The sequence below is a fragment of the Muntiacus reevesi genome, chromosome 18 (assembly GCF_963930625.1).
Source record: "Muntiacus reevesi chromosome 18, mMunRee1.1, whole genome shotgun sequence".
NCBI lineage: Eukaryota > Metazoa > Chordata > Mammalia > Artiodactyla > Cervidae > Muntiacus > Muntiacus reevesi.
In genome coordinates, this window is record NC_089266.1 from 46,998,649 (window position 1) to 47,023,319 (window position 24,671).

General features: G+C 38.0%; 1 protein-coding gene and 1 non-coding gene across 4 annotated transcripts in view; one reads left to right on the forward strand and one right to left on the reverse strand.

Moving 5' to 3' along the window:
• AP2B1 (adaptor related protein complex 2 subunit beta 1) overlaps nt 1-24,671 on the forward strand; it is a 110,299-nt gene that overhangs the window by 20,441 nt on the left and 65,187 nt on the right. For all 3 annotated transcript variants that reach the window (XM_065908707.1, XM_065908709.1, XM_065908708.1), the window contains exons 6-12: nt 7,480-7,670; nt 9,720-9,941; nt 10,478-10,598; nt 10,731-10,826; nt 19,544-19,659; nt 20,817-20,982; nt 22,212-22,310. In XM_065908707.1, the coding sequence (XP_065764779.1) occupies nt 7,480-7,670; nt 9,720-9,941; nt 10,478-10,598; nt 10,731-10,826; nt 19,544-19,659; nt 20,817-20,982; nt 22,212-22,310 (1,011 nt within the window). The remainder of the gene's footprint in view (nt 1-7,479; nt 7,671-9,719; nt 9,942-10,477; nt 10,599-10,730; nt 10,827-19,543; nt 19,660-20,816; nt 20,983-22,211; nt 22,311-24,671) is intronic.
• Nucleotides 16,110-16,181, reverse strand: TRNAC-ACA (transfer RNA cysteine (anticodon ACA)). The gene has a single exon. It is a non-coding gene; the product is annotated as a tRNA-Cys (tRNA).

Below are 24,671 nucleotides of genomic sequence, written 5' to 3' on the forward strand. Positions count from 1 at the left end.
TCTGTCCATGGGATTTTCCCGGCAAGAGTACTGGAGTGGGTTGCCATTGCCTTCTTTGGGTAATGTATATATTTCAGTGCTATTCTCTCAATTTGTCCCACCCTCTTTCTCCCCTGCTCTGTCCATGAGTCTGATCTCTATGTCTGAGTCTCTATTCCCACCCTGCAAAGGGGTTCGTCAGTACCATTTTTCTAGATTTCATATATATGCATTAATATATGATATTTATTTTTTCTCTTTCTGACTTACTTCCCACTGTATAAGGGTCTAGGTTGATCCACCTCACTAGAACTGACACAAGTTCATTCCTTCTTATGAACAGCAGCTATTCTTGAGCAATAGACCTAACATGACATGCTTTCTAATTATTGTAATTTTTATTTAGGCCTTTAGTGTGTGACTTCCTGGTGGCTCAGAGGTTAAAGCGTCTGCCTGCAATGCAGGAGACCTGGGTTCGATCCCTGGGTTGGGAAGATCCCCTGGAGAAGGAACTGGCAACCCACTCCAGTATTCTTGCCTGGAGAATCCTGTGGACGGAGGAGCCTGGTGGGCTACAGTGCACGGGGTCGCAAAGAGTCAGACATGACTGAGCGATTTCAGTTTCACTTAGTGTGTGGTGGTTTGCTGTCAGTCTGAGATGGTAAATAATGAAAAACTCAAGTCTCTAGATCACTTTGTAAATTTGAGAAGGATTTTTGTCAGAATATATTTGTTGTGCTTGTGGGCTGTGTAAAATTGTTTATTAATAACCTCAGTTTAGTACTTTAATTACATTATTTCTTTTATCCCTAGACATATATTAATAAACAGAGTTGTAAACTTAGAATATTACACAGAAGTGAAATTAGAAATGCATAATGCTGTTCATGCCCCGTGTCCATGAAGGAGTTTCAGAGCTGGTCAAATTTTAGGCATGTGGGAGAGTATTAGTATGTTGGTAGGCAGTGGGTAAGAGTGATGTAGCAGGTAACATGTTCAGTCTGTCTGGATGCCCCTAGTAAGTAATGTTGTATTTGGTTGAGTAAGTGGAATCATTGGCAGCTGCCTAGTTGGAAGCGCACCTGCACACTAATTGATCTTAGTGCTTTTCTGTCTTTATTTACAGAGTAAGGAAACGATTTTTGTTTATCTTTATGGTAAACTTTGTGAAGATCTTCCTATGTGCATTCTCACCTTAGAAATTTTAATCATAATCAGGTTTTATTTTAGAAATTATTTCTAACTTAGGATATTTTTTTTTAATCTCATTTTGGGGAGTAGATTTTTAGACTTAAAGTTTCAAAGACCATACAGAAACTTCTCATATGCTTGTCTTCACACAGGTTTACTCAATAATAAAATATTACTATATAATTATGGTACCTTTGTCAAAACTAAGAAATTAACTTTGGTACATTATTATAAACTGAAGTACAGACTTTATTTCACCTGTTTCAAAACAGATGTCCTTTTGCTATTGCAGCATTCAATTCATCATACCAAATTGCATTCAGCCACTTCCTCTTATAAAGAGTTGACTCACCTTTTTTGGGGCTTACACAGCATGTTTATTTCCTCCCAGCTCTGAAGGCTGGAAGCCCAAGTCCAGGGCGTCAGTAGGCTTGGTTTCTCCCTCTGAGGCCTCTCTTCTTGGCCTGTGGGTGGGCGTCTCCCTTCTCTTCATATGATCCTCCCTCCTCAGCTGTCTATCCAAATTTAGTCTTCTGATAAGGACACCAGTTATATTGGATTAAGGTCCACTGTAATGACCTCATTTTAACTTAATTTCCTCTTTAAAGACCCTATCTCCAAACACAGTCACATGAGGTTTTTGGAGGTTAGGACTTCAAATCTTCAAATGTGAATTTTGGGCAGATACAAATTCAGCCCTTGTAGGAGGATGATAATAGAATTTACTTCACAGACTTGTGAGAATTAATTGAATTAGAACATGTAAAGGGCTTAGAACAGTGATGAAAAATGTTTTGTATTGCTAAAGATGGCATTTGAAATGACATGAAAATGAGACAGCCATTTCACAGATGTCCCAAAGCTCCTGCCTTTCCTGCAAGTGGCTCCTTTGAGTCCTTAGAGTTCTCAGAGACTAGTACCTTTAGAAGCGCTCCCCACTTACTTTGGATAAGAGTTGACTCACTGTTTACCAAGGATTCTCAAAACAGAAAAGTGCTTTGTAACTGTGAAATGATTTTTTTCTTTCCCAGTATTAATAGTGTGGGGGTTGAAACTCAGGCTCTGGAATCATTCAGACTTGGGTTTGTATCCTGGTCTGCCTTTCTTAGCTTGATGGTCTTCCTGAACATCTCAGTAGCCTCATCTATAAAATGGAGATTATAAACAGTGTTTCTATCATAGGACCATTGTAAAAGATAAAGGACAGAGGGCTTGCAAAGCACTTCACTGTGAATCTGATATAGAGTAAGCCCTTAATATAACAAACTTTTCCTTACTTTATAGCAATCGTGGTGCTGGTTTTTAATGATTTTAGAAAGGTTAATATTTCAGTGGCAATTTTATTTAAAAAAAATTTTTTTTTGTATACAATATTTAAAGCCAGACCTTATTTTTGAGGGGTTTTTGAGGGCAGCATATTTACAGATGGAAGCTTAAGTCTATCTACAATATTAATTAACACACCACTGCAGAATTACTCTTAAAAGAATTGTTCAAAGATATAACTAGAGCAGTTTTTGTTGGCAACTTCCAGAAAACTGGATCTGTTGTATATTGTAATTCAGTTGTGTACCAAAAGATCCCAGCTTGTTCATTTCTTAGTGTCCCTTTTAAAATGATCTCAAGGCTCTAATTTGGCAGAGGATTACTTATTCTCAAAAAGAGGAGAAGATAAATGGTGTGATAATAAACTTTTTGTTTTGTTCATGTTGTAGCATTCTTTTGTGTGATTTGTGTGATTTTAGGTCCTGTGGACTAAGTAACTCTCTGCCTTTTAACTCTTAGGAGTGCCTCTTGTATGTATGTAGACATTTATTTGTAGTGTTTTGGCTTTGTGCTTATTTACATTTCATTAGAACACATCTTAAGCCACTCAAGTAATTAATGAGTTTCATTGAGTCTAATTTTTTAATCTTTCTTGTTACTATGTATTCAGACTTTCTTGCTGTAATGGGATGTGTTGACTCTACTAGGTAGATGTATTCATTCAACTTTGTTATTCTGGAGAAGATGGGAAAACAGAACATTAAAATGTCATATAATCAGTGTATTATTAGTTGACAGTCTGGACAGTGTCTTTGGATTAAGCATGAGCTGTAAAATTAACTGGTACCATATAGTCATATCCTTGGAGATGATAATGTCTGAAACCTGTTTAGGATAAATGCCCTGTGCTTTAACATGTTATTTCAGGCAACTCCATAAAGAAGAAAGTGAGGTTTTGAACTGTTGGTGATTTTCAGGAGGATAAAAATATACAAATCACCTGTATGTTTCATTATAATAGATTTGGTTAGCTATTCTACTGCTTTCAATTCAAGTCTTCAAGGGGCAGCAGCCAAAAAGATTGTAAATTGAATATGAGAATTGAAGTGTTTTTTTCAGAGAGTGTGACCTTGAAGGTCATTGCTAGGAATGAAAGTCTTCTTAATAGTAATTTAGTTAACATGAGGAAGTCACTGAACCCAAGTTCTTGGGTTCTGGAACTAGGAAAGTGAGTGAAATTAGGGAAATCATTCAAGGGGACAGGAAATGTGTGAGAGAGTCCTCCTAAAAAACCTTTATCTGTGATACTCCACTCCCAATGAGTATCTAGATTTCCTTCTAGCGTTCTTTTTTTACAGGATAATTTTTATTTTATTCATATCCACTACTCCAGCTTGCTGCTTTTTTAAAAAAAGAAACAGTGAGGTCAAATTTATGCCCTCAGAATTTCTGTGTATACGGTAGGGGTAGCTTATAAATCAGGCTTTATAGCCAGATAGTAAATCTTGCCCTGTTAAGTGCTGCTAGGATGTGATTATCTCTGAAATATATAGAGTAAGAGAATACCTTTTTCTCCTTGTATAAATCTGCCAGGAAGTAATGTTTTGATTATATCATCCTGCCCAACTTTGATTTTTCTTTTGCAGCTCTTGGGACTTCTATAAATACAGGAGTGATTAGTACTCAGACACTAGAATCAGATACAGGCCATGTGTTCGTATTCAAGCATTTTCTCTTTTTGGGCTGTGTTGATTAAGCAAGTCACTGAGTTCCTCTAACTCTATTTATAAATTCATTTTTAAAACCTGTTTCCTTATCTGTAATAGGTAGATTTTGATAGCCGCTACATTAGAGTTGCATGAGGGTAAATGGCATAGTAAGTGTTCAATAAATTTTAGCTATTGCTGTCTTTTGTTTCTTTGTCCAATTCTTTTAGGTATAGTGTAAGTCAAAACACAAGTTGCTTATGTTAAAAAAAATTCAGCAGACTTCAAGGGTCCACTTGGAGCTGTGTAGTTATGGCAGAGAAAGATTTTTTTAGTATTGAGTGTGATTTTATTTATACACATACATATGTGTGCATGCTTTTGCATGTATGTATATATTTGTGTTTAGTGTCTATAAAGGATACATATTACATTAGGTCTACAGGGGTGGAGGTGAGATAGGAGGAGAAATGTTTAGTTGCAGTCTCCCGAAGAACAGAATTGACTGTAATTGGGAGGTAAGATGAACTAAAAACAGTTTGTTGGTTTTTTTTTTTTTTTGATGTTATGGGATGTATTCCTTTGTAGCATAGATGCAAGGACAAGTGAGTTGTCCTATATAATCTAGCTATACTGTCCTGAAGTTAATGTTTGCCTCCTTGAGATTCAGTGTGCTAGCTCATTTTAAGTTTCCGTTAGTGTAAGAAGCATGGCTTCCTGACCAAGAGAACTCTAAGCAACCCTTTATGGATCCACCTCAGTATGTTTCTAAAAATCTAGCAGTCTGAATGTGAAGATTAGGAGATGAAAATGGAAAGAATAGAATAGAAGGGATTTTAGAGGAATAGCGGTACGGTTTTGTTCAGTTCAGTCGCTCAGTCGTGTCTGACTCTTTGTGACCCCATGAACCGCAGCACGCCAGGCCTCCCTGTCCATCATCGACTTCCGGAGTTTACCCAAACTCATGTCCACTGAGTCGGTGATGCCATCCAGCCATCTCATCCTCTGTTGTCCTCTTCTCTCGTCCTCTTCTCCTCCTGCCCTCAGTCTTTTCCCAGCGGCAGAGTTTTGTTATTGGGGTGCATATCTTCTGGTCAGCCATTGGCTCCGTGACCATTTGGCAGTGACTTCTTTGCCCAGTGCAGACTTTTCTGAACATAATCCTGTAATCTGATCTCTGGATCTTTTAATCAGGTTTAGTTTTCCCTGTTTTTTTCTTATTTTAATGGGATAAGTGAAAGTTGCCTATTTTACCACCAGACCATACACTTCATTAGCTGCATTATATACTTGGTTTAATTTCCAATTATGTATGATGATAGTAGAGGAATTATAAATGGTTCATCCTGTTCAGTATCCTTCTGTTCTCTTTCCTCCATTGCTTTTTGTAATTCCCCCAATTCTCCCCTTTTGTTTTACGTTTCCTGTTAACAGACCTTATATTTAAATTTTTTAACAAGAAAAAGAAACTGGCAGAAAGTCAGTGACAGGACATTTGTTTTGGACCAACTGGTCAAGAGTGGGGATGTGTTGACAGCAAGAAAGGAAAATAGGTATTTGGTCTTCCAGTGTGACATTTTGATCCTTTATCCTGTCATCCAATATATCAGGCTTATTATACAGGGAAAATATGTCTTTTCCTTGGATGTAAAGCCCTGAGATGATGGAGATTATTATTTCACTCTTCATGCTTTTTAATTTTCATGAAAGCCTTTGCTTAATGGTGTGGTTGGTAAACAAAAATTGTCAGAAAAGAACCTCATGCATGCTGCCATGTGATAGATAGGTGAACTAGATAATCCTTCATGGTTTGTCTTAATAACAAGAAAATATTATATCCATAACCATACTCCAAGTGAACCATTGGTTTTTTTCATCTTGGAATTTTTTTACCTAATCACTAGATTATAGCTGAAGTGATTTCTGTTTGTGGCATCAGTATCTTTTACATAATAATGGGTACTGTCAGAAGTATATTATTTCATTTAAAAAATCATATTCTCTAGAACTTAATCTTCTAGGTAAAAAGGTGGGATAATCTGCAGACAACTCAAGTGATGTAGATGTTAAAATCAGTAGCTTGGGACTTCACTGGTGGTACAGTGGTTAACTCCTCGCTTCCAATGCAAGGGGCGTGGGTTCAATCCCTGGCTGGGAAACTTAAGATCCCACATGCTGTTACCACCTAACTTTGCTTAAAGCTTTTAGAAAGCACTTACATGTTATCTGTTTTATCCTCAAACTGAAGCTCGTCTCTGAGGTGGATTAAATTATCTCTAGTTTTTAGTTGAGGAAATGGAACTTATACAGAGTGTATGTGCTCTCCCAACATCATGTTACAGTGAACTAGTGTTTTAAGGTCACAGTTTCTTATTCTGACACTTAAAGGGAGTTGGACTATAAAGAAAGCTGAGTGCCAAAGAATTAATGCTTTTGAACTGTGGTGTTGGAGAAGACTCTTGAGAGTCTCTTGGACTGCAAGGAGATCAAACCAATGAATCCTAAAGGAAATCAGTCCAGAATATTCATTGGAAGAACTGATGCTGAAACTGAAACTCCAGTACTTTGGCCACCTGATGCGAAGAACTGACTCCTTGGAAAAGACCCTGATGCTGAGAAAGGTTGAAGGCGGGAGGATCAGGGGATGACAGAGGAAGAGATGGTTGGATGGCATCACCAACTCAATGGACATGAGTTTGAGCAAGCTCTGGGAGTTGGTGATGGACAGGGAAGCCTGGTGTGCTGCAGTCCATGGGGTCACAAAGAGATGGACACTACTCAGAGTCTGAACTGAACTGAATGGATCACCTCCCTATCTGCCATACACCCATAAAATTATTTGGCCTAGATTCTTCTTTCTGTTGCCTAATGTATGTTTCAAAATTAAAATTCACTGCCTTTTTTTTTTTTTTGGCCACGAGGCATGCAGAATCTTAGTTCCCCAACAGGGATTAAACCCATGCCCCTTGCACTGGAAGCGCAGAGTTCTAACCATTGGACTGCCAGGGAAGTCCCTAAACTTGACTGCTTTTATAGCTGTTCATTTGTCTTAGTTTTATTGATGGTTTGAGTACTATTAAAATTAATGTTTTAGTAGTAAACCATCAGTGACTCTCTGTTAATATGTGAATTGTTTTAATTCTGGGTTGCCTGACCACAAGGAAGCTATATAAGCCATCATTAGTGTTATAATACTTATTTTGAAAACAGATTATCTTTTTGTATATGACTAGGTAAAATGTTCAGGAACAGTTATGGATTAAGATCTTTGAAGTGATTCAGAGAAATAGTTGTACTGTTATTGATGAATCAAGGTCATATCTGCTTCTTTTTCCAGGTGGTGGCTAATGCTGTAGCAGCACTGTCTGAAATCAGTGAATCTCACCCCAACAGCAACTTACTCGATCTGAATCCACAGAACATTAATAAACTACTGACAGCCTTGAATGAGTGCACCGAGTGGGGCCAGATTTTCATCCTGGACTGCTTATCTAATTACAATCCTAAAGATGACCGGGAGGCTCAGAGGTCAGTCTGTTTCTCTGGGTAGCATGTAGGAGTCTCGCCTGGTTCAGTAAGTTCTAGTGTGTCTGTATTAGAATAAGGGTCTGTTATGTTAGGAATAAGGAAAACAGTGACTTATGGGGTAGATATTGCTATCCCTGTGGTATTTTCTCTTTGTAATTAGGAACATTTTAGGTAGCAGAATAAGCCATGCAAAAATAGGAGATGTGTATCTGCCATTTCTTTTCTGAGCAATACACTTAAAACAGTCTGCAAAAATCGCCCTTATCACCTTCTCACATCTCCCATACAGCAGTTCTTAGCCACTTGGCAAAGGTTTGTGAGTGTCTTTCATTTTAGTGACCATTCTCATCCTTTAAGATACTTGGTATGTGGCTTGATACTAGTTAGTGAGGTGCCTTATACCTGTAATTTAGTACTAGAGAAAGTGGATGGGAGCTTTCAGTAAGTATGAAGTCTTCCATTAGGTATGGAAATTATATATTTGGAGAAGATTTGAAAGGCACACCTGAATTGTTCTGCTTAGCTCTCTACCACTTTAGTGTTCGAAGTTTTTTTTGGCTTTCAGATACTGACTGCTAAATTTCATGTACACATACATACATTCTGGTGTACAGAATTGGAGTTACATCAATTTTTATTGAGCATTTTGTGCATATAGGCACTGTAATTCTGGCAAAGTAATTCTGAAGAATTGTTGGCTCATTTTAACCATGGTATGTAGTAAGTAACCTTCCTTGCCTGGCTGAAGCTCGAGCTGCTATAATATAAATGTTCTTCACTTGTCTGGGAAATTGTTCCCTCTGGATTTTATCAAAACTCACGCTTATAGTTTCTTTCCATCACTGAAAGTACAAATGTCTCCTGGAAAGAACTTTACATACAGTTTTATTTTCTCTTGGTCATTGACATCTCACACTTACTCACTCAGCAAATGTTTTTTTTGAGCCCATGCTGTGTGCCAGGCATTGTTCTAGTCTCTGAGAGTACAGCACTGGACAGACTAAAATCATAGCTCTTACGGAAAATCTATTCTGAGGCATAGAGCAGAAATATATATAATATGTGTATATAATCCAACATATAATAGTTCAGATGATGATAAGTGCTAACAAGAAAAATAAAGTAAGGCAGAGAGCTAAGAAATATTGGGTGATTAGGTAAGACCTCCCTAAGAAGGTGGCATTTGTATAAAGACCTAAAGAAGGGCAGGAAATCTGCTGAGTAGATATAGGAAGAAGGGGAAAAAACACAGGTTAACTTAATCTCGTATCCTTAACTGAGTCAGCTAGCCAACCATGTTGCCTAAGAGCTATCAAAATTAGGTTAATTTCTGGAGAACCCTCAACAGATAATTAAATATCCTATATTTTATGAGACATTTAAGTATATCGTGACTGAGACGAGGAGAAGGGAATGACGTTGGATAAATATTGCAGTGGTATTTTTTTTTTTTTTTTTTGGTATTGTTAAACAATCAAAAACCCTCTCCGAGAGGAATGGTTATTGTTAACAGCCAAAAACCCTCTTCAAGATTCCCTTATTATCCTGAAGACAACAGGTTGGGTAGTTTTCCCTGTCAGTCCATCTCCTCCTGCATCTTATAATGAAACTTCAGCCACAGTTGGTTGATATCTTTTGTTATGAAATAACTCTCAGAATGCTTAATTTGACTTCCTGTAGGTTGAGGAGAAATGGGCCGTGAGTCAGGGAGCCCCTACATAATATGGGGAGACAGAGAGCTATAAAACAGGAAGGTAAATGGTGTGAGCTTCAAGTGTTTGGGGTATTGGCTATTCTCCCTCCATTTTGAACGTCCCTTATTGCTGGTTTCCTAAAGTCTTGTATCCCTGCTCTGCCTGTAGTTTGTTGGGAATGAGGCGTCTGCAGTGTTGAATCCCAAATTTACCTACGCATGGCGTTTTGACTTTCCTAACTGGTTCTCTGATTTCTTGGTCTTGGGCCATGGGGCCTCTGACAGCATCACCTTACAGGCTGGACTGGGCAGAGAAAAGGTCGTCTGAGACACTAATGTTCGTCTTCCGCCCTCAGCATCTGTGAGCGGGTGACCCCCCGGCTGTCTCACGCCAACTCGGCGGTGGTGCTCTCAGCGGTCAAAGTCCTGATGAAATTCTTAGAGTTGCTGCCCAAGGACTCCGACTACTACAGCATGCTGCTGAAGAAGCTGGCCCCGCCACTCGTCACTCTGCTGTCTGGGGAGCCAGAGGTGCAGTACGTCGCCCTGAGGAACATCAACCTGATTGTCCAGAAAAGGTGGGGAAAAATGAATTGGTGGTTAAAGTGTTTGTAATTTTGAATTAAGCTTAATGATGTCAGTATTAAAAAGGACTGTGGGAAGCTTTGTTTAATATGTAGAAATTAAAATATTGTATGGTAGAGCAACTTGCCCAGGGTCAGGAGGCTGACAGTTGATTTTTAGAGTGTTCCTGTGGTGAATGAACACAGTGACTGCCTGGTGTTGCTTTATAATTTAGTTTCTTTTCTGAAGGACCTGTTAGTATGCTAGCTAGTGTCTGTTTAATATGGTTCAGGCCATGGTTTAGATCAGGTTGTTGTTCTTCCACTGATTCTTCTTGGCAGTATATACATTGCCCCCTTAAAAAGCATAAAAATAGTCTGCTAAACGGATCTGGTTAGAGGGGTGTAGAGGAAGATTCTGAGTTTTCTTTTTCCTCAGTGGGGTGTGTGGATGGAGAGGATAGAAGCACAGGTTGGGTATTAATGCAGACTCAGAAAGATATATCAATATATACCTCACCTTCCTTGCCTTGTATTTCTATACATCACAGGCCTGAAATCTTGAAGCAGGAAATCAAAGTTTTCTTTGTGAAGTACAATGATCCCATCTATGTGAAACTAGAGAAATTGGACATCATGATTCGTTTGGCATCTCAAGCCAACATTGCTCAGGTCAGACTTAAAGTAGATTCAAGTTAAGATCTAGTAACTTCGATCTTAAGAGCTGATCTTCAGAAAAGCCTAGACCTGAAAATTGTTGTTGCAGAATCCTTAATGGTTGTTCACTTCATGGATGTTTAACAGGTTCTGGCTGAACTGAAAGAGTACGCCACAGAGGTGGATGTTGACTTCGTGCGCAAAGCCGTGCGAGCCATTGGGCGGTGTGCCATCAAGGTGGAGGTGAGTGTTCCTTGGTAGCATGGGATTCTGGGTATTCTCTTTCCTTAAAATACATTTTTAAGTTTATCAGAATAATAAAGTACTTTGTTAGAATATTAAAGAATTTTTAATGAAAAGCAGCTATCCCTGATCTCTTTCCTGAGGGAATCATTTTTAACTCTGTTCCTACTTATAGTTACTTTAATTACTTCCGTATCTCTACTTTTATTTATTGATTTGCCATTTGTAGACATTGTCTGTTAACTTTCTGCTATGAGATAAATTAATTCACATACTCCTATTTCTCCCCTTCTGTTCTCCTGTGTAGTTAATATGAGGTTTATATTCCTGTATTATCTTTGTAAGATGATACAAATAACTTTGTAAGTTATTTCTTGTTCTATCAACTAGAGTCTTGCAAAACTTACTATGCATATTATGCCTATAGATAAGTAGAAACTACACAATACAAATGATTGTATTTTCTTTCTTATAGAGACTTGGTTTTTTTTCCTGAAGTTTATAATGGCCTTTTTTTTTCTTTTCAATTTCATTATATCTTCATTGCATTCCTATCTTCTTCCAGCTTTTCAAGCATAATATCAAATTTATAAAACTTTTCCTTTGTTCTAGGCCCTTCTGTCTTCCAGTCCTCTGTCTTTCAAGTGCTTGTTCCAGTCTGTCTGCTTTCTTATTTTCTGCACAACCATTTTTCTATACAGCCTCCCTTCATTGCTCTTTCTTGTTGTCAGTACTTTTTCATAGCATCCTTTTTTTGTGGTTGCAATAGTTTCTTAAGTCTCTGGGGATGTGAATTATAGTTTTGGTTTTATTTCTACAGTTTGAATTATCTCGAATATTTTACAGTGATGGTTGCATGTCTATATATGGTTTTTTTAAGTAAGATGTATAAGGTGGTGCTAGTAGTAAAGAACCAGCCTACCAATGCAAGAGATGTAAGAGACGCAGGTTTGATCCCTGAGTTGGGAAAATCCCCTGGAGGAGGGCATGGCGACCAACTCCAGTAGTCTTGCCTTGAGAATCCCATGGACAGAGGAGCCTGGTGGGCTACAGTCCATAGAGTTGCACAGAGTTAGACATAACTGAAGTGACTTAGCACACACATACCATGTATATAGTAAACGGGTGCCCACTTATATTAAGAACGAAATAACAGGAAAGTTGTCAGGATTTCTGTGCATGTAGGTAGGGCTGTTGACTAGCAAGTTTCTGCTTTAGGACAGGGAGTTAATTGTTACTTGTTAAGTCCTCTGGAAGAGTGTCTCTGTGGTCTTAGGGGGCAGATTTTTTTCTAGCTTGATCGAAATGTTCCAGTAGATGTTAAGGATTGCAACTTAAATTACACTGCTTCATCAGTCCTCCATTTACTTTTCCTCACTCAGAAATTTGTTGAAATTAATGATGACTTCTATTGACAGTGATATTGTAAATTCACAGTTCCATATTTGTTCTTATTACTGGACTGTATGCAGTGCTTTGAGTCAGATTGGATCATATGATTTCACAAGGATAGTTTGAAAATAATTTGTACAGTACGACCAGTGCTTCATAGGATCAGAAGGAAACAGATGCTGTGTCAGAGAAAAGTGTCTCTGAAAGCCAAGTTCCTAATTGGCCTTCCTTATTTTTATTTTTGTCAGTGCTGTTTCATATGGTTACCACTGATAAGTCATTTAGTAGACTAATTGTTATAACAAGAAGTTAATTCATCCTGGTTTCTACTGGTTCTGCTAGTTCAGAGTCTTCAGATATTTAATATACGTGCTTCTGTTGCTCCATTTGAGAAATGGAAAAGTCTGTTTATTGGATCTTGGTGTGTTCCGTCTTTTTTGTTTTTACCACCACACTTCACATACTCAACTTTTGTCTTTTTCTTTTCTCACTGAGCAGTAGCCACCTACTTATGGTACTAATGTAGACAATTTTCAGAACTTTTCTGGTGGCAGAAGAGTCATTTTGTGCTTTTCACTTCCTGAATGTCATTGCCTTATTAACCTCTCTGACAGTGCTCTCTAAAAAGTCTCATTCCAAAGTTAAAAGAGATTTTTTTTTTTTTAATCCCTGGAATTACTGGAAGGTGTTCTTAAAGCCTCTAGATTCTTAGAGGCTGTTAGTACTGTTTACTGTGACTAACAGGAAAGTCATCCATCATTTTCTGAAAGAGATGAGCTTCTGCTGGCTCTTACTTCTTCCTTTGACTCAAGATGCCCTGGTGGGAATAAGAGAGTGTGTGAGGAATGAATTTCCTCTGGAAGCTTAAGATCAGCCTTAAAGAATCCTGCCTTTTTGCTAATGTTCCCTTATCTCAAGTTACTTGGATTTGCTTGAGAACTTTTCCTAGAACTGTTTCAATCATGAAAGTTATTAGTTGGAAAGAGTTGCCTAGTCCAGACACAGTTACTGGGGCAGGAGAGGTCATGACTGCTTGTTTTTAACTGGCCTATCTGGGACAAGGGCAAGAACCAGTGACCCAGTTGTAATAGACTTCCTCTGTAGCTTACAGACTGAGCTGCTGCTTCCTCAGGGCACCTGACCATTTTTAACGTGTAGCTGGTTTCAAGGGTATGACAGATGAGAAAAAAAGAATTTTGGTTCGGTGCTTAGCTAAGAGAACAGGGTCTATTGTAAACTTTGGGTATTGTTAAGGGTTGCAGTGTTTTGTTTTTTTTTTCAATCATCACTTTAGGTACAGATGTCTCTCTGTTGCTTTAAGTAGCCTGAGGTGAAAAAACTAATTTTGTCATATTAAGTTGTTTAGGTTAAAGGTTAAGCATAAGTTGTTGAGTCAGTAAATAGCACTGAAAAATAAATCTCATAGTACTGGTTTTTTTTTTAATGCTTTTTGTCTATACTTTTTTTGTTTAATTGCCTTTTTAATAGATTTTACTCCATACGCCACCCTTCTCCCAGTTTTATTGAGGTATGGTTGACAAATCATAGCTGTATATATTTACAATATGCACTTGTTTCTTTAAGGAGGAAATAAACACTGGCCCTCCTTTTCTTTTACAAATAAAATAATTTTGTTTGAGAGAGATTTATTTATTTGTTTGATTTTGGTTTTGAGAGATTAAGTCATTAAGACGCCACCGTTATGGCAGAAAGCGAAGTACTAAAGAGCGTTTTCAAGAAAATTAGAGATACCAAGGGAACATTTCATGCAAGATAGGTTCAATAAAGGACAAAAATGGTATGGACCCAACAGAAGCAGAAGATATTAAGAAAAGGTGACAAGAATACACGGAAGAACTGTACAAAAAAGATCTTCACGACCGAGATAATCACGATGGTGTGATCACTCACCTAGAGCCAGACATCCTGGAATGTGAAGTCAAGTGGGCCTTAGAAAACATCACTATGAACAAAACTAGTGGAGGTGATGGAATTCCCGTTGAGCTATTTCAAATCCTGAAAGATGATGCTGTGAAAGTGCTGCACTCAATATGCCAGCAAACTTGGAAAACTCAGCAGTGGCCACAGGACTGGAAAAGGTCAGTTTTCATTCCAGTCCCAAAGAAAGGCAGTGCCAGGTAATGTTCAGACTACCGCACAATTGCACTCATCTCACACGCTAGTAAAGTAATACTCAAAATTCTCTAATCCAGGCTTCAGCAATATGTGAACCGTGAACTTCCAGATGTTCAAGCTGGTTTTAGAAAAGGCAGGGGAACCAGAGCTCAAATTGCCAACATCCACTGGATCATCAAAAAAGCAAGAGTTCCAGAAAAACGTCTATTTCTGCTTTATTGACTCTGCCAAAGCCTTTGACTGTGTGGGTCACAATAAACTGTGGAAAATTTTGAAGGAGATGGGAATACCAGACCACCTGACCTGCCTCTTGAGAAACCTGTATGCAGGTCAGGAAGCGACAGTTAGAACTGAACATGGAACAACAGACTGGTTCCAAATAGGAAAAGGAGTACGTCAAGGCTGTATATTGTCACCCTGCTTATTTAACTTATATGCAGAGTACATCATGAAAAACGCTGGGCTGGAAGAAGCACAAGCTGGAATCAAGATTGCCAGGAGAAATATCAATAACCTCAGATATGCAGATGACACCACCCTGATGGCAGAAAGGGAAGAGGAACTAAAGAGCCTCTTGATAAAAGTGAAAGAGGAGAGTGAAAAAGTTGGCTTAAAGCTCAACATTCAGAAAACTAAGATCATGGCATCTGGTACCATCACTTCATGGCAAATAGGTGGGGAAACAGTAGAAACAATGTCAGACTTTATTTTGGGGGGCCAAAATCACCACAGATGGTGATTGCAGCCATGAAATTAAAAGATGCTTACTTCTTGGAAGGAAAGTTATGACCAACCTAGATAGCATATTAAAGAGCACAGACATTACTTTGCCAACAAAGGTCCATCTAGTCAAAGCTGTGATTTTTCTAGTGGTCATGTATGGATGTGAGAGTTGGACAGTGAGGAAAGCTGAGCGCTGAAAAATTGATGCTTTTGAACTGTGATGTTGGCGAAGACTCTTGAGAGTCCCTTAAACTGCAAGGAGATCCAACCGGTCCATCCTAGAGGAGATCAGTCCAGGGTGTTCATTGGAAGGACTGATGCTGAAGCTGAAACTCCAGTACTTTGGCCACCTCATGCGAAGAGTTGACTCATTGGAAAAGACCCTGATGCTGGGAGGGACTGGGGGCAGGAGGAGAAGGGGACGGCAGAGGATCAGATGGCTGGATGGCATCACTGACTAGATGCACGTGTGTTTGAGTAAACTCCGGGAGTTGGTGATGGACAGGGAGGCCTGGCGTGCTGCGATTCATGGGGTCACAAAGAGTGGGACACGATTGAGTGACTAAACTGAACTGAAAGAGCCTCTTGAAAGTGAAAGAGGAGAGTGAAAAAATTGGCTTAAAACTCAACATTCAGAAAACTAAGATCATGGCATCTGGTCCCATTACTTCATGGCAAATAGATGGGGAAGCAATGGAAACAGTGACAGACTTTATTTTCTGGGCTCCAAAATCACTGCAAATGGTGACTGCAGCCATGAAATTAAAAGACGCTTGCTCCTTGGAAGAAAAGCTGTGACCAACTTAGACAGCATATTAGAAAGCAGAGAAATTACTTTGCCAACTAAGGTCCGTCGAGTCACAAGTATGGTTTTTCCAGGAGTCCTGTATGGAAATGAGAAAGTGAGTGAAGTCACTCAGTTGTGTCCGACTCTTTGCGACCCCATGGACTGTAGCCTTCCAGACTCCTCCGTCCATGGGATTTTCCAGGCAAGATACTAGAGTGGGTTGCCATTTCCTTCTCCAGGAGATCTTCCCAACCCAGGGATTGAACCCGGGTCTCCTGCATTGTAGGCAGACGCTTTACCATCTGAGCCACCAGGGATGAGAGTTGGACTATAAAGAAAGCTGAGTGCTAAAGAACTGATGCTTTTGAACTGTGGTGTTGGACTCTTGAGAGTCCCTGGGACTGCAGGGAGATCCAGCCAGTCCATTCTAAAGGACATCAGTCCTGAATATTCATTGGAAGGATTTATGCTGAAGTTGAAGCTCCAATACTTTGGCCACCTGATGCGAAGAACTGACTCCTTGGAAAAGACCCTGATGTTGGGAAAGATTGAGGGCAGGAGGAAAAGGGGATGACAGAAGATGAGATGGTTGGATGGCATCACCTACTCCATGGACATGAGTTTGAGCAAGCTCCAGGAGTTGTTGATGGACAGGGAAGCCTGGCATGCTGCAGTCCATGGGGTCGCAAAGAGTTGGACACGACTGAGCAACTGAACTGATGTGAATTCGCTAAGTTAAGATTAAGGTGTTTCTCGCTTCCTTGTCTTTACTTTTAGCTGCAGTGGGTCTTTGTTGCTGTGTGTAGGCTTTCTCTAGTTGCAGCGAGTAATGGCCACTCTGTATTCACAGTACTTGGGCTTCTCGTTGCAGTGGCTTCTTTTGTTGTGGAGTACAAGCTCTAGGGTGTGTGAATCATTTCTGATTTGTGTAGGTCAGGATAAGGTACTAACTTATGTCTTATATAAACAAAAAGCATGTGTTTACTCCATCAAATCATCAAATAATAGAAGTTAAAAGTAGAACACTGCTTTCTCCTATGCCTATTCTTCCCTCCCAGAGGTGACGTGGACATAATTTTAAGTTCCCCTGAATCTCCAATTTTCTTGAAGAGATCGCTAGCCTTAGCCATTCTTTTGTTTTCCTCTGTTTGCATTGTTCTTTTAAGGCCTACTTCTCTCCCCTCACTATTCCCTGGAGTTCTGCTCTCAGTTGCTTATATCTTTTCCTCTTTCCCTTGCCTTTGGCTTCACTTCTTTCCTCAGCTTGATGCATGGAAGTTCGCACTTCCTTGTGAGTTCTGTCCATTTTCTCTCAATAATATCTTCAATGGCACACCCAGAAATTTTTGGTTCACCTCAAAAGTTATATAAAATTCACCATTATTTTCTGCTTTAATGGAAATGGTTTGGTTAAAGATAAAGAGTATGGGGATCAAACACCAGAACATTTGATCCTTTCCTTACAGCTATGAATGTTGCCTTTTTTTAAAAAATCACATACCAATGTGTATATGTCTGAATTCCTTTGTTTCTGGACTTATTTTTTATTTACAGCGAGTGGATATTTACTTTTTTCCTCTGCCATACTGCCTTTTTTTTTTTTTTTTTGGCTATATCAGATCTTAGTGGTGACATGAAAGCTCAGTAGTTGTGGCACGCAGGCTTAGTTGCCCTTTGGCATGTGCGATCTTAGTTCCCGTACCAGGGATTGAACCTGCATCCCTGCGTTGGAAAGCAGGTTCTTCAACCACTGGACCACCAGGGAAATACCTGCCATACTGCTTTAATGGTAGTTTTAAAAAATTTATCAAAAGCAACATGAGTGAGATGACAATTTGCTTGAAAATTACTATCCTAGATTTAAATATTTTTGAATGTTGATGCATCATGGGAGATAGCCTTTATCTTTATTATAATATTAAAATTAAAATCTTAGTAAATGTTCGCTTTTTATCAAGTCCTATGCTGAGCAGTTTATTTGTACTATTTAACTTGATAATTTAGCCCTTATGTGCTTTATAATTCATCATGACTTATATATTTAAAATTTCCTACTTCTTGGTCTTCGATTCTGTTGTGTTTACCACTTCTAATTTTTTTTCTTTTCTTTCTTTCTTTCACATTTCCCAACTGTTTTGCTCTTGTAATAATAGCACAGGAATTACTAGTTGAAAATGAATTAAAATGTAATTAAAAAATGGAAAAACTACATAGAAGAATACAGAATCATCATATATATGACCTTATATACATAACTTCAAGATGCAGTTTTGTTCTCATTATATTACTTGGAATGTTTTAAATTATAATATCCTTAAAAGATTTTATTACAGATTTTTAGGCATGCACTAAAGGAAAACTGATTTATGAGCTCTCATGTACCCACCATCTGTCTTTAATAAATATCAATACATTGCTGTTTCCAGTTGGTCTACTTCCTCTCCCTTCTCTTTCAAGGAAGTGGGCTACTGTTGTATTTTAATGCATATCTCAGATATGGTCTTACTAGAGTAGTCCAGTGTATATATTTAATAAGTCCTCTAAAAAGTCCTATGGTACTCAACAACTAATTCTTAATCTCATTGAATACTCAGTCCATGTTCAGTTTTCCATAATTGTGTCTAAATACAGTTGCCTTGTTCAAATCAAAATCTTAGAAGAACTACACATTGCATTTGGTTAATATGTCTTTTAAGTCTTTGCTTATTTATTTGGGTGCCATTTATTGAAGGAACTAGATCGATAGGCTTGTAGAATTTTCCAGAGTCTAGATTTGACTGGTTGCATCCCTTCATCCCCTTTAGACAGTTAAATCTAGAGGTTTGGTAATGTTCGTGTTCATTGTTTTTGGTAAGAGTTCCTCTTAGGTCATGCTGTGTACTTCCTGTTGCATCTTATCAGGAGACATAAATGGAATTATCCATCATAGTATATAATATATGGAAAATCAGTCCTTGGATTTTAGGATCTCTTTTCTGCTACCTTTCTTCTTTTAAAAACTATGATTTATTGTTTCAATACAGTAGTTTTGTCACTTGTATTCTTCCATATTCCTTTCATTAATAAAAGACTAATATAGATTAAATTCTGTTTTATAGCTGAACCATAGGCTATGGAAAATTGCAATTTATCTAAGTCCATAAACTTTCAGTTATATAGCCCAAAAGATGGCAAATTTTCCTTAGAGTAATTTGAGTCACAGATAACTTTGAAAATACAGTGAAATTTGTGGACCCTCTTCCTGGAAAATATTCTTGTCTGCACAAATGAAATTTGACAGTTTCATTTCAAGAGGCTTAAAAATGCCCTCTGTCTTGCTCATTCATGAACTGCAGATAAAGACCTCTTACTTTGGTGTATTTTGTCATTCTTACTCTTTCCTCATACCTTGACTTGTGCTTTCTTCTCATTTCTGTCATCCTAGCTATCCAAGATGATTTTGTTCACTTGAACTGACTCTTTTGTAATGAGTAAAATTTGGGGTGTTATCTTGAACTTCTGTGCATCTCCATCAGATTACCCTGTGTCTAATACAGTTATGATCAAATTAAGTGCCTCATCTTTTAATCTAGTTTAGTTGATGTACCTGGATGTTCTCTCCCCTCTCCCCCATTTTTTTTTGTTGAGGTTGTGTTATTGAGTAGATATATCTGACTTCTCATTATGTTCTTCATTGTAGCAATCTGCAGAGCGCTGTGTGAGCACGTTGCTTGATCTCATCCAAACCAAAGTAAATTATGTGGTCCAAGAGGCGATTGTTGTCATCAGGGACATCTTCCGCAAATACCCCAACAAGTATGTCCAAATACTTCTGCCCCTCTTCCTCAGATCATTTAGGAAATGTTTAAGTAAGGCACTTTGAGATTGACTAGGTAAGAATTATTTTGTCATAATTAAATGCTTTATTAAAAATCAAACATGTAAGTTGGTGAGCACAAGGATTAAAATCTGATTTTTATTGTTTCATCACTTTTAGAAGAATTGAAGCTCTGTCTAAATATGCATTGTCGATCGGCGTATTTTTAAAGTTAACCAGGTTCTTTGGTGATGAAGTTATTGTTAAATAGGATATTCATATATTCCAGGTTGTCTGGGCATAATCCATTTTATGCTCCTTATCAAGTGTAATTAATAAATGTGCCCCCTTTCACTCTCAGAAACGTCTCAGTTTGAATAATATGGCCACCCTATTGTAAAATCCAGGAAGGTGACAGCTTCACTATTCACTTTGTATGTTACATAGTACTTTTAGAAAATTACAGAACATGTAACGATAAATTATCGGAGTTTTAGACCCTTTCTCAAGTATGATAGCTGCTTCCATTAAGATATGCAAAATCTACATTTTCACTCCACAGAAAATTTTTATGTTGAGTTCTCTTAGTTTGTGAAACACATACTTTTTCAAATTTGCTTTTGAAGGCAAGCAATTAAAGAATCTGAAAGAGTGAAATAAGCAGGTTCAAGGGGGAGGGGCTATATGTATAATTTAAGACTGATTTGCATTGTTGTATGGCAGAAATCACAACACTGTAATGCAGTTATCCTCCAATTAAAAAAAAAGAGCAGATCATGTAAGCATATCCTAAATGTCATTTTACCTTATAATCATAGAGATAGGTAGTGCTGAGGCTTCTGACTAATCTTTAAAGATCATGTGAAATGAAGTGACTTACAATTAAGTTAGTTTAATGGTGGACTCAAAATTAATAGAAATATTTTAACAAGGTAGTGGTTTATTAAGTGTTTTATATATATATTTTTTAATTCTAGAAATGGTATTTTTGGAAAAAGGATATGCTTTTAACCTCTCTCTCAGGAAAGAGGGGTTGTGTCTCTAAGTTTCTTGAATAAGTATGGATACCTTGTCCATGGTTTCACTTTTAGCCTTCATTGTTAAATACAGTTCTCAGTTCTGCCCTCAGTAACCATAATCCATTTTGTTACATCAGATACGAAAGTATCATTGCCACACTGTGTGAGAACTTAGATTCACTGGATGAGCCAGACGCTCGAGCAGCTATGATTTGGATTGTGGGAGAATATGCTGAAAGAATTGACAATGCTGATGAGTTACTAGAGAGCTTTCTGGAGGGTTTCCATGATGAAAGCACCCAAGTAAGTTCTCTTCTATACCTTATGAAATAGATATTTGGGGGAGGATTTCAGGAAAGGTTAAGGTTAGGCAGTTTTGTGTATCTGAACTTAAATATATGTGTATGTATATAGTATGTATTATATATATAGTGTGTATATGTGTGGTGTGTATCTATGTGTGTATATGTTCATTTTTCTCCCCAAGGGGGTGAGTGAGCTTTTTCAGTTGTGCTGACGTCTGTTGGAACAAGTTTGTTTAGCTTACACTGGTGGTTCTCAAACTTTAATGAGCTGTTAAGCACCTAAGCACTGGTATTTAACCTCTGTTAAAGCTACAGGTTGCTGGAACCCACACTAGAGTTTCTGACTCAGTAGGCCTGAGATGGTTCATTTTTACAAGGTTCAGGGTGGTGATGCTTCTGCTGCTGCTGCTGTTCCAGAACCATGCTTTGACAGCTACTGTCTAGAGCGATAGTTAATTATAATTTTCTGTCACCTAAAGATGATTCCCCATTACTGTTAGCAATGGCTGTGGCTTGGTTACAGCTGGATTTTTTGTCGGGGTGAAGGCTGACATGTGCATTTTGAAAAGAATCTTCCTTCCCACGTTCTATCTGTCTTCTACCAAAATTGAGAGACCTTGAGAGACCTTTGAGTCAAAGGCCCAGAGAAGCAAATAAATTATTAAACCTTTTCCCCCTGGTGTTCATACTGACTGCAAATTGAAGTTCATATATGTATTCTATCATAGTAATTTTAATAGGCCCTGACAGGGAACACATACAAGCCAGTAATTCCATGGTTCAGCAAGCCACTCTTAATTGACTGTGAGCTGGCTTAATTCTATGGTCTTGACTCTTGCCTCAGAATGATAAATGATTCTTCAATTCCCCAGAAGTTGTAGCTTTCGGTGTAAGTAAATAATAAGGAATTTGGTCAGGAACCAATTTTATTGCCATCGGCATGTTAACATATACTTTAAGAAATACAGATGATTTTCTGGGTCAGAAACAAGCAGGCAGTTTTTGATGCCAAAAATGCAATTTGGAGATGGGAGTCTAGTGAGTTTTCAGTTGATGAAAACCTTTGACTGCTATTGTTGATATTGGTGGACTTTTCAACCTTTGTCTCTTAATCAAAATCAGAAAGGCCTCTTAGTAAGTCAGTCATGTTTGGGGAAACACCACTTTGGAATTGATGGTGTGGAATAATGCAAAATGCCTTTCACTTTATCTATTAAATTTGTTTAGGTGCAGCTCACTCTGCTCACTGCCATAGTGAAGCTGTTTCTCAAGAAACCATCAGAAACACAGGAGCTGGTACAGCAGGTCTTGAGTTTGGCAACACAGGTAAGAAATCTGGAAAAAGCATGGAGTTGATTTGTCTTGTTTTAAATTCTTGGAAATTGTAAAACTTCTTTTAAGAAGGTTCATTTGGGGAGGTTTTGAATGTAAAGAGTACAGTCTTTAGATTCTGTTAAAAAATTAGAAACAGTGCTCCTTTTACATATTCTGCTGAATTAGAACTGGTCGTATGGCTTTTAAATGAGTTGACTGACTTTTGTTTTAATGGTAATTCATGAAAATTGAACTTAGAATAGACTCTTTAGTGTGAATGAAGGACATGCCTCTCTGAAAGTGACATGAGTCTCACTGTACCTCCTTCTGAGGGACTTAATTTCAGCTTTCAGATGGAAGTACCCTGTAGAGAGGGTAGATGCTTTGACAAAGATCTAATGTGTGCTGTTCTGCCTTCTAGATGGGTTGCTTTCTCTGAAAGTAATTTTAAAGTGCTAAAGCTACTTCCTTAATTATTTAATATTTTTGGTCTTCGTAGGGAGGGTTCTCATTTCAGGAATGTAGCCCCAAGCCCAGAAATTGAAGTAATTACTTTTTCTGATGTGACTAGTACAATGATAATCAATCCATCATGATCCAGTGATGTTCTTAATTGGATCTGAGAACAGGCTGACTTTAGCAGACTGTTCAGATATTCAATTTACCATTTCCTCTTTCATCTCTTTACAGTTGTATATTTCAAAATTTGAAACTCTTTTATAGTACTTTGCCTAGTTCTGAGGTGTCATCTTTCTTTATATTTTTATTTTTTACTCTTTGTTCTGGTGAGCCTTACTTCATATCAAAAACAAGCACAATTGGGAGGATTAGATATGGTAAATATTGTAATTAGTACAGTGAGGTATATACCTTGTACACTGCTTGAATCCCAGTTCTCAGTTGAGACCACAAATGTGAACCTACAGTAGTTGCCAGTACATTATCTGTTAAGTGATCAAAGCACATAATTTACTGCATATTAAATGCAAAGTTCTTCTTTCCTCTGACAGTATGTAATTTTAGAAATGCCAGGAATCCGTTTTAAGGACAAGAAGTTCCATGGATAGATAAGGCTTTTGAATACTTAATGGAATACTGTAAATCAGACAGCATTACCAAATAAGTTGTTTTTAGAATATACTACATAACTTTGAAAAAGATGCAGCCAAGAAAACAGCTAGAGTCAGAGGCTACTTTCTGACACTTCGTTCAAATACAGATGTTTCACAGTCGGTGAACTCAAACATGAAGAAGGCCTGAAGCTAAAAATTAAGATAATTTTCTTATCTGATTATTGATTCATATAAACATTGAGAATTATCTGCTTGATTATCTTTTAGTGGAGCAGTTGACCAACAGGAATTGAGTTAAAGGATATTGTAAAATTCATTTCGTAGAAAACAGAGGTGTCTTGTCCCACCCCTTGTACCTCAGTTTTCTTCGTCTCTCCAACAGATAATCAGCATGCTGTTTTCCGAAGTCTCTAAGCTTTCACTTGACCCCATTGCAGTTAGTCTGAAGAAGCATTCATTTGATCATGTGGAGCCAAGGGCAGGCCATGGCTCACCATCTGTCCATGAAAAATGGATGGGAGGTTGTCCATCACTGATTAGGCATGTCTTGGTACTAAGGGCAGAAATTGGTCATCTTTTGAATCAAAGCAGTTAGGTTGGACACAGGAAGTCATTTTCCCATTAATGTATAATAGGTCATCTACAGGGGGCCATTTTGAATAGAAGTTGCCACTTCTTAATCATGTAGGGCTTATTACAGACACTGCAGGGTGACTGCCATTAAATTAGTGATGTGTTTGACTTCGTCTTAGGGCCTTGAAGCTCATTTCTGCCTTTTGTTACAGGCTTTGGAGCCTCTCTGCTTTATATAAAAGAAAGAGCTTTATATAAATTAACGAAATCCAAAGATGTCTGGTGTTTATTCTAGATGGTAAAATAGTAAACGTGACATTAACAATGCCTGTGTAATACTTCAGAAAACCTCCTAAACACAGATAAATTCACATTTATACAGTCTCTTAGCTTTCTTGGAAATAACATTTTCTGCAAGAATCATAGGATTTTTATTTATTACAATGTTTACTTGTATTCAAGTTTTAACTCTCCCTTGAGGGCTATATTTCAAAGCATCAGCAGTATTTGGCCCCTTGTGAAAGTTACCACAATAAGTAGAAAAGAAAGAAAGAGAAAAGGTAGAGATGAGAGTGTTGGGTCACTCAGCACCTAGATTTACTCAGAAGGTAGGGGACTGTCTCAGCTCACATTGTGTGACAGATTCATTCCTCAGCCAAATTAAAGATGACTGTGTTTAGCTATGTGTGGGATAGTCAGAATCATCTTAACTGCTGAGACTCCACTT